The sequence below is a fragment of the Saccostrea cucullata genome, unplaced genomic scaffold (assembly GCF_032062105.1).
Source record: "Saccostrea cucullata isolate Sc308-1 unplaced genomic scaffold, CSIRO_AGI_Scuc_v1 ctg14741, whole genome shotgun sequence".
Classification (NCBI taxonomy): domain Eukaryota; kingdom Metazoa; phylum Mollusca; class Bivalvia; order Ostreida; family Ostreidae; genus Saccostrea; species Saccostrea cuccullata.
The window spans coordinates 1-9629 of NW_026919069.1; the positions used below are offsets into that span (position 1 = coordinate 1).

Below are 9629 nucleotides of genomic sequence, written 5' to 3' on the forward strand. Positions count from 1 at the left end.
TTTTTTTAAGTCGACGTTTGACAGTCTTCTGAGACACAGATGTTGCCCTGTTTTCATTAAATCGCGCTGTAATTTCTCCTAAGGGTGCTCTCCGATCTCTATTAACAATCCTCTGGAGCCTCCGATAGTCCCGATCATCGATAGAACGAGGCCGACCCGATCTTGGCAAATTCTCCACTGATCTTGTGTCTTGATATTTACGTACAATACGGTATACTGAAGCCAGAGACCTATTAACACTTCTTGCAATAGCTGACATTTTTTCTCCGTTTAAGTAAAGTTCCACAATAACTTGTTTCAGGGGTTGTGAGATTTCCTGACGTTTCGTCTCCATTTTGTTACCGAGTTAGATCGTCAACAAAACTATAGCAGATAACGAAATATACGTCATGCTATACGTCATTTGTACTGACCTATTTATATTTCAGGGGGATTTCCGAAATTCCAACTCTGAACAAAAATACACGACTTTTAATACGCGCGGATCTATTATTTATTTTAGTGACGCCATTTTTTTTCTCAACACTTTTGACACCCTACTGTTTGTATAAAAATTCTCATAAAAATGTGGTACTTATGCTGGCAGTCTTAAATGTTAAGTAATTTAAATAGTATGTTAAACCTTAGTTTTTTAAGTAACATTGAAGGATTTTTCAATCTGATTAAAATCAGATTTAGGATTTTTATTAAGATTTTTGCTCCTTCAAAGAGATTATGACTGAAAAGTTTCCTACCTCAGGTGTTTTTAATTTTTGAGATGAAACAAGGCACACGAGAAATACTCCACACGCAACAAATCCTTTATATATTCCCATTCTTTAGATTAAAACTAGATAAAATTATTTTAAATTTTATTTATATAGCATAATTTTGCACGCATTCAGTTTGAACAATAGCAAAAATAGACCTATGGAAACCCCCTGGTTATTATTATGACGTATATATTGTCACGCTGTGTGAAAACAGTAATTTATCATTTAATGTGTTTAGTTTGCTTGTTGACACATTTGATTTAATCAGGTGTGTCTGCATGTAGGTATAGAATGTTTATGTCGTGTTTTAACAAAAGCATCTCCTAATTGGAGATGAAACTGAAACGAAAACAATATACTCATGTAGTTAACAAGACGATTAAAAATGTATACTGAGTATATATAAGGTAAACTTGACTTTGAAAAATTTGCATAAAAATATTGGATTTCCAGAAAAGTAGACATTCTATGTTTGAAAAGAAAACACTTAAAATAAAAGTTAATATAAATATATACTTGTACATATGGAATGCCATATACGAAAGCCAACTGCGTACTGCCAACTGCTGACTGCTTACTGCCAACTGTCAGCTGCTTACTGCCAACTGCCACACATATTTGAATAAATTTTATATTTATATTGATATTTATATGAACTTTCCAAAAAAAAAAAAAAAAAAAACAAAACAAAAACAGCGGATCCAGGATTTTTTTTTCAAAAACATCTTTTAATGTTTAAAAAATGTCTTATTTAGAGCAGAATTTAATCAAATTTGCCACAAAGCAAGCTTCGTTTAAGTGGACTCAAATTTGTTCAAAGAAGGGTCACGCCCCTTTTCAAAAGGATGATAATTCAGAAAAAGATAACAATTGCTATAGCATGACTTAGGAATCTTCTCAAGAACCACTAGGCCAAAGAGTTGAAACACATAGGGTAGATTCAAGTTTGGTCAAATAATTATCCCGGTTGGCTAGGGTCACACAGTTTTACATAGGAATATATATTAAAAAAAAAATCTCTAAAACTTTTTTCTCAAGAACTGCAAAGTACAAAGCAATGTTTGGTCATATTGATCTACAAGCATCCTCAGGTACTTTGGACTCAAGTTCGTTCAAAATGATGACCCCGGGAAAAGGGCTAGGTCACAATGGGGGGTCAAATTTTTACATAGAAATCTCTAGGAAAAAAAGTCATGTTAATAGTAATATTGGAAGCATCCTTATGTAGTATTGACTCCTGAGGATAGGATGGGACTACAATGGGGTATCAATGTTTTAAACAGGAATTTGTAGAAAGAAATTAAAGTCTTTTCTCAAGAACAAAAAAGCCATTATTAGTCTTTTCGATATGAAGCACCCTGAGATAGTGTTGTTCAAATCATGACTCCCCCTGGGGGATAGGGGGAGGCACAGTGGTGATAAAAGTTTTACATGGGACCTGAAGATCGGTCCTTCTTATGAGACTGTATAAACCAAGGTAGGTGTAGGTGCTGGCACGAAAAAGATCCCTCCCTGCTCAATGGCCATAAATACCGAGTATATGACAAAATTTCCAACTCTCCATGGGCAAGTGGTGGCGTCTACATATGAGTGGCGAATTCTCGAGAGGGACGTTAAACATCATACAAACATTAAACGAAACGTCCAGATTTAATTTACATCTCTCAATGTTCAGAAGCATTGTACTTTAAGTATGCACATCTGATATTTTTCAACAGACTATGCACATATTAATACCCTTTCTTTTCTAATTAAGCTTTTGTATCAAGTCACTAATATGTTTAAATGTTTTGTACAACTATTTCTCGTATTTTAAGTACAGTGTAGGCTGCTTGAAAACATAATCTAGAAAATTGTTTTTTCGTATGAAATAGAATTTTTCTTTGCTTATCATCGTAATAATTTTACATTAATTTAACGTAGGTCCCAACTCGTAGAATGTATTGATTAACAGTGCAAGATTTGTTCTGTTTACATTAAGAGATACTTTATCTACTTCAAAAGCAAAAAAATAGATATCATTAATATTTTTACTGAGATAGGGTGTGAAACACTTATATACCCTATTGTACAAAAACAAAAACAAAATCACAACTTTTATAAACATTTTATGTCACTGCACATTGCAAATAAATTCTTATAAATATAAATCACAAGAATATGATGCTTTTGAATAATTACAGACTACGGTACATATTAGTATATAGAAAATTAATTGCCGTCTAAAACGAAAATAGGAAAATCACACCTGCACAGTATACCAACTGTATACAAATGAAAACAATAAACGAAAAGTATTATTTAATAACATAGGAGCAAATTATTTGCCACGTTTTTTGTAAATAGGTATAAGGAATATTAGTAAGCATTCACGTCATTACACGGTAGGTGGCGCTCGTGTATTATCGGTTATGCGCTGGAGCTAAGTATGGCGTCGCGGTCATATTTGACATGGAGCGTTCCTAAATTGAGGGCTGAATTGGCAACAAAAGGTGCAAGTGTTGGCGGGAGAAAAACAGAACTTATTGAAAGGTATTATATATTTCATAAAAGCAATTTTTCTGACATCGATATCATTGATGATGCTGAAGTTAAGGCATACAAAACAACATAGTTTACTCCTTACTCGCAATGCGTTTAGTATTCCACCGTAAATTAATGAATTGAGGTAGTAAAAAATGAGCATTTTCTTCTAGAAAAATAAACACAAATTCTCTTATTGCCATCTCCATAGGTGCTGGCCTCGTTATGCACAAGAAAATTACAAATAGACTATGTTGTTTTCAATAAATTATTGTACCGTATTTTAAATATATATGGGTCATTACTGAAATATGGGACATTACTGAACTGTACACCTGTTTAGTACCTAACTTTATTGAAACTGCTCTTATTCTTGAAATTAATGAAAATCGAAAATAGAGGTTAAAGTGTTCGATTTATCTAAAATTTTGTAGATTGAAAGCATATGACAGAAACAGAGATTTTCAACCCCCTCCGCTAGAAAGTGTCCCTACCCCTGTATCTGTGGGCTGGCCAGTGTCTGGCTACCAACAGCTCCAGAAAGAACATAAAGTTTTCCTGCCAAAAATAACTACGGAGCAGATAAACCAATATTTTGTTTACAGAATAGCAGGTATGTATGATATAATACTACTTCAGATTCAAAACTATAAAGATTTAAAGTTTTAAAGAGTGCATTGTAATCAGTTATTGCAATCTAATTAACAACATACCTATTAATTAGGTATTATGATTGAAAACTTATTATAAATATAGTTTTTTTTTCATTTAAAAACTGTTAAACCATGTATAAGTACCCATATATATTTTTTAATTTATAAAATACTTCCAGGTGATAAGCAGTTTACGAAAGACATTAAGGCAGTGTCCAAGGGTTCTGCAATGTTCCAAGGGAATAGAGTGCAGGCATGCTCTGTTGTTGTGAAAGAAAATGACATCTACTTTACGGGGATTGTTGGTGCTGCGATGAAAAATAAGGTATCTTTAGGAAACTAATATTGAAGTCTAGTTGTGACAATATGCAAGAATTGAGTTTATGAATGTATACAAAGTGAAATAATTAAGCAATTGTATATTCTGTAATCTTAAGAAACTAGCCTTTTAAAATGTTATATTACATTTAGGTTTCTTATAACTATAAACTGAAAATGGACAAAAGGACAGGAGATGCCATAAATAGTGACTGCGAGTGTCCGGCAGGAAAAGGACCCCATGGGACCTGTAAGCACCTAGCTGCTGTCATGCTCATGCTGCAGCATTTTACAGAGACAGGGAATGTTGCTGTTGATAAAAGTTGTACTGAAAATCTGCAGCTTTTCCACAAACCAAAGGCAACTTACCATGGTAAGAGCAATTGGCCAAAAAAAAAAATGAACATTTTCAAAATTTCATTAAAATGAATTCCAAAAATTGTGTTAAGAAATAAAATTAGTTGCAAGAAATTCAACAATACATCATATCAAATTCAAAAATAATTTTGACAGGTTCTTATTAGTAAGCTTTTGTAGCGAGTATAGTTAATGAAGTGGAAATGCATGTAAGTTATATTTCGAAATGGTGATTTTTATAATTAGGTGTCCCAGTGGAGGCAGAAAGTATTCCATCAAAGAGAAAACTGTCTGACGAATCTTTGGAGGATCCACGGCCAGCAAAATTCAGAAAAATGCCAGGTTACCAAGATTATGTTCGGAGTCAGCTTATCAATTACTGCTCTATGACATCACAAGATATTGCACTCAGATATCTCTTTAAAAAGGCCGATATACAGGTGCCATTTTATTTTGCATTATTTTTATACTGCAATGTATTTACACACATAAACCTCTAAAATTTATTCATCTTCTCAAGTATTCACCTCATAAAATCAGATTTATTCTATAACCCATATACATGTTTTTGTTTTTTTTTATTTCAGGTTGCTGCTGTTGATCATCATTATACTAGTATACCTATTACAGAGTACTGGGTGGATGAAGCAAACAAGGTTTGTAAACACACTAATTAAATGTGTCACCGGGTTCACAGGTGCGTGAAAGTCAGTCAATACATCGGGTCTCAATAGCTCAGTGGTTAGAGAGCTGGCACGGTATGCCAGAGGGCCTGGGTTCGAGTCCTGGTTGAGACTTGATTTTTCACCACCTGTGACACATGTATATCATTTATCTTTATCAGTAAGAATACAATGTAAAATGTGGCTTAAAATTTGATTTTCTGTTAAAATATTTCCATCAACTTATTAGAATAATCTGTATTACTAAATGTGTAGTAGATATTAAAATAGAAATTTAATTGGATAAAAGAAATAAATATGCATAGATGGAAAAATAAATTTCAAGGTACATCTAAAATCCATTTATTGGTAATGCTTTTTTTTTAAATCAATAGGTGACTGAAGAAGACATAACAAAGATTGAAAAAGAAACAAGACAACAAGCATCATGCAAACTATGGTTTCATCATAGATCCTGGCGTCTTACAGCTTCAAGATTCGGAGAACTCTGCAAGTTGACTTCAAGAAGAAATATCACCAAACTTTGTCAAAATCTGTTGTCTGTAAACAACTCTCTACAAAACAGTGCTTTGGCACACGGTAAAAATTACGAGTCAAAGGCATTGAAGTCATTTGAGTTAAAATATGACTGCAAAGCAAGATCTGTTGGTTTCTGCATTTGTGCATCTAAACCTTTTCTAGGTGCTACACCTGATGCTTTATTGTATGATGATTGTCTTGTTGAAATTAAATGTCCATATTCAGGAAGAAATGAAAAGATTCTTCCAGGCAAGCATTTTAGATTTTTGGAGTATAATGAAACAAATGAAATCATCTTAAAAAGAACAAGCAATTACTATTATCAAGTGCAAGGGCAACTTCACATATGTCAAAAAAAAGTTTGTTACTTTGTTGTATACACTTTCAAAGATTTGTTTGTTGAGAAAATCAAGTATGATGAAGAATATTGTACTGGGTCACTCATTCCAAAGCTAGAAACATTCTACACCAAGTTTTTCAGACCTTTTATTGCATCTACTCTTTGAAGTATTATGCATCAATAAGAAAAAATATTTGTTTTGAGCATTGCAATCCACTTACATTAATAGGTAATTTTAAAACTCATATCATTACATGTTTTGATAACATCATGATAATCTTTTCAATATAGAAGTACCTGGTAAATTGTAATATAATCTATGATTGAAAATTCTATTGGCTCGCCAGAGCTTAAAACCCAGTGTGAGCTTTTCTGATATTTTGTCTGGCATCTGTCTGTCTGTCCGTAAGTCTGTAAATTATTCACATTCTCGACCTCTTCTGAAGAACCACCTGGCATTTAAATTATTATTGTTTTAATTAATTAAGATAAAACTTATAGGGATATAATCTTTTATTATCTTTCAAAGCCTTTAATAGTCAAAGAAATTTTATTGAAGCATCCTTATTTATTGTAAATTTATAATTGTCCAAATCATGCCCCCTCCCCCTTCATAGATTGAGATCTCATATCTTAAAACTTTTACATACTGATTTGATCAAGTGAGCAATGTGGCCCATGGGCCTCTTGTTGATAAACTTACCTGATCCACAGTCTAATTATAGTCATGTTAGTTTCACCACAGATACCAATGGTTCTTACATTACACATGTAGTATTTAATTTGCTGTAGTATGATAATCTGCTAAACTCTGAAAGATGAAAGGTTACAAATACATTCATAGGAGTGTTTATAAGTAAAGAAAGTTTTGATAAATTAGTACATGTATATGAGTGTATTCTTACATGCCATGTTAAATTAAATTTAGGATGACACTAAAACAACTGTTTTGTTATTCTTCAACTCACTTAAGCTTGACAGTCAAATAGAAAACTGCAGAATTAAGCATTTTTATCAACAATTGATTTCCTGAAATTGGATATTGCAAAGCAAACATAAACAATTCTAGAACCAAGGTGCAATTTGCTTTGAGGTAGAGGGTGCCTCAATATTTTGAAGCCCTTGCTTAGCCCTATAACACGCTCAATGTGAATTCGCTTTGATGCCACTCGTCTATCACGGATAACTTCCTCAGGATCCAGTTGTGACTTCCCTTTCAACATTGTTGGGGTGTTAACGTACACGTCTTGGGAAGCAAACAGGTCTTGCACCATTATGCCACGATCAGCCATAATACTATCTCCCTTTTCAAACATTTTCAGGTCTGGATTCAGAAGGTCAGAATTTTCAATTATCTGTCGATCACTTGCTGATCCTCCATATGCTTTGGATATGAAACTTACCGCACCTCTTGGAGTACAACCTATCATGGTTTTCAATGTATTTTTATGTTTGTATGCAGACCATGTTATACTCTGGGCATTCACATTTGATGGCTTGTTAATCGGAAGTTCTGTAGCATCAAGAATGACTCGCGTGTTAGGAAATTTCTTTCCAAAATCAAAAGGCATGAACTGTTGAATCACATCTCTTGATGGCCATAAGCTTAATTCTTTAAGTTGAAAATATATAAAATTTAACCATGTGTTGAAGATACGAGATATGGAGGACTCAGAAATGCCGAAAAAAAGAGCTAACTCAATATCTTCTTTGGCCTGTCGGAGCTTCATCAGAACCATAAAAAGCTGATCTTTAGGATCCATAAGAGTGGTGTGTCGAAAAAGCTCAAAAACACAAGGTCCAAGACAATTGAAAAAAAACATGAACTGCATAAAATCGCAAAAACCAGTGTAATATTTGATCATTTTGGGATCATTTTCAAAGTTTAGAACAGAAAATTTACCAAACGTTTTCAGCTCACACTGTACTCCCTGATTCACCTGCACAGGTATACCTTCATCCATTGCCTCAGTTGTAATAGAGGTTTGAATCTCAGGGGTATCGACCACTTCTATTGTATTCAGAACCTCCGTACAATCGTGTTGCTCATTTGAAGCTTCTTCTCGTTTCCTTTTCCTCTGACACCTTGGACTCTCATCATTTGTTAATGAAAGGGCAAAAGGGAAAATGGAAGGCACTGCTCCCTTCTTCAGTCTTGGACGTTCACCTGAATAACATAAAGCTGCTCAGAATGCTTTCTGTTTTCAACAATATTTACATTCTTTTTAGTTATGCATGTAATTTTACAATGAAAGAGCTATACAATTTTCTCTTGTTAAGTTGCTTTTTTCTCCATTTCAAGAAATAATATGATTTGAATGAGTATATAATTTTGACTGAAAAGGAATATACATAATTGAGTATCAATTCATTAATTCAAGAAAAAAAAGTAAAAAATCTGGGCAAATTTTAATTTATCCTGGCTAGCTATGCCTTAGGTACAAAACCACCTATCCTTTTCATATGCTCTGTTTTGTTGACTTTGGAACCAGCCCATTGTCACCAAAATTCTGTGATATGAGGTCCTGAAAAATAAATACAAACCACAAAGCAAACAAAGTCAAAGCAACAGAACATAAAAATAAACAAACAAATAAACTTCTGCAATATTACACATTTGCACAACATTGTTTACATAAGACAACCTGGGGTTCGAAATAACAATATAATCAATTTTTTATAGCCCATTTATTAATATCATTACCGCTTAGGCCTCAAATTTATACAAAATTATGGTTATACTAATGTAAACAAGAGTTAAAATTAGCTGGCCAAAACTGTTCAACAGCTGATCAACAGCTATTGAGCTAATAAAGATTTCTATATAAAGTATCATTTAAATAGGTTTGATAAGTGACAATAAGTTAATATTTATAAAAATTGGAAAAACGAAATGTGACTGTTCTAACCTAATAGTGTGATCTTGTAATCTGTGTCTCTGAAGTGGGAGGAACACACGACGTCGTGCTTCCCAGGCTGCCATAAACGTTTTGTCTTTGGGTCCATTCTTCTTACGGCCACGCGCCATTTCTGTCTTATACTGGGGTCTTCCGGGAATTTATGGCCTCCAAAGTTTGTACAATTCGGTACACAACAATATTGTGGCATTGGAATCAAATATCAACAGAAATTGGATAAAGATTAGACTGAACTCATGCAATTTACTTTCGCTTCTTTTAGAAAGTCGTCCGAGGTATTCCGAAAGTATAACCTCTAGTACACGAGCGCCATCTATGCGCGGGAAATTTGATGGGTGAAAACCATTGCATAAATGCAATCATTAATGTATGGTATTAATATATCGTTATATATAATATAATATAATATAATTAACCTCTTAGACAAAAATATACTGCATCTGATATGACCGGCATTTGACCTCGCGCTTCATTTTTAAATCGATTAAATTTCTTGCTACAGTGCATGAATGTTAATCTTTGCACAAAAATAATCATTCATTTCTATACCTACCCTAGGCTAAAGT

General features: G+C 33.5%; 2 protein-coding genes and 1 long non-coding RNA gene across 3 annotated transcripts; 1 reads left to right on the plus strand and 2 right to left on the minus strand.

The window, feature by feature from the left end:
- Positions 1-22: 22 nt before the first annotated feature.
- On the minus strand, positions 23-334 carry LOC134278789 (uncharacterized; the record flags this gene model as incomplete). The annotated part of the gene is made up of 1 exon (XM_062761075.1): positions 23-334. A coding segment is annotated over exon 1 (312 nt), but the record flags the coding sequence as incomplete, so codon positions are not given.
- A 4670-nt stretch (positions 335-5004) lies between these two features.
- LOC134278800 (uncharacterized) lies at positions 5005-5744 on the plus strand. The gene is made up of 3 exons (XR_009994527.1): positions 5005-5043; positions 5191-5259; positions 5661-5744. It is a non-coding gene; the product is annotated as an uncharacterized LOC134278800 (long non-coding RNA).
- A 1402-nt stretch (positions 5745-7146) lies between these two features.
- LOC134278804 (uncharacterized) lies at positions 7147-9173 on the minus strand. Its single transcript, XM_062761093.1, has 3 exons — positions 9055-9173; positions 8588-8670; positions 7147-8312 (listed from the first exon to the last, which is right to left on the minus strand). The coding sequence occupies exons 1-3, from the start codon at positions 9171-9173 to the stop codon at positions 7147-7149; spliced, it is 1368 nt and encodes a 455-aa protein (XP_062617077.1).
- Between the last annotated feature and the right edge of the window lie 456 nt (positions 9174-9629).

What these genes read in the sequence shown, in the direction of transcription:
- LOC134278804 (XM_062761093.1), bottom strand. Translation starts at nt 9,173, where the DNA reads ATGGCGCGTGGCCGTAAGAAGAATGGACCCAAAGACAAAACGTTTATG. An exon ending in TTACAAGATCACACTATTAG is followed by an intron (nt 8,671 to 9,054) that starts GTTAGAACAGTC and finishes TTTATTTTTCAG; the next exon opens with GACCTCATATCACAGAATTT. An exon ending in TGAAAAGGATAGGTGGTTTT is followed by an intron (nt 8,313 to 8,587) that starts GTACCTAAGGCA and finishes TATGTTATTCAG; the next exon opens with GTGAACGTCCAAGACTGAAG.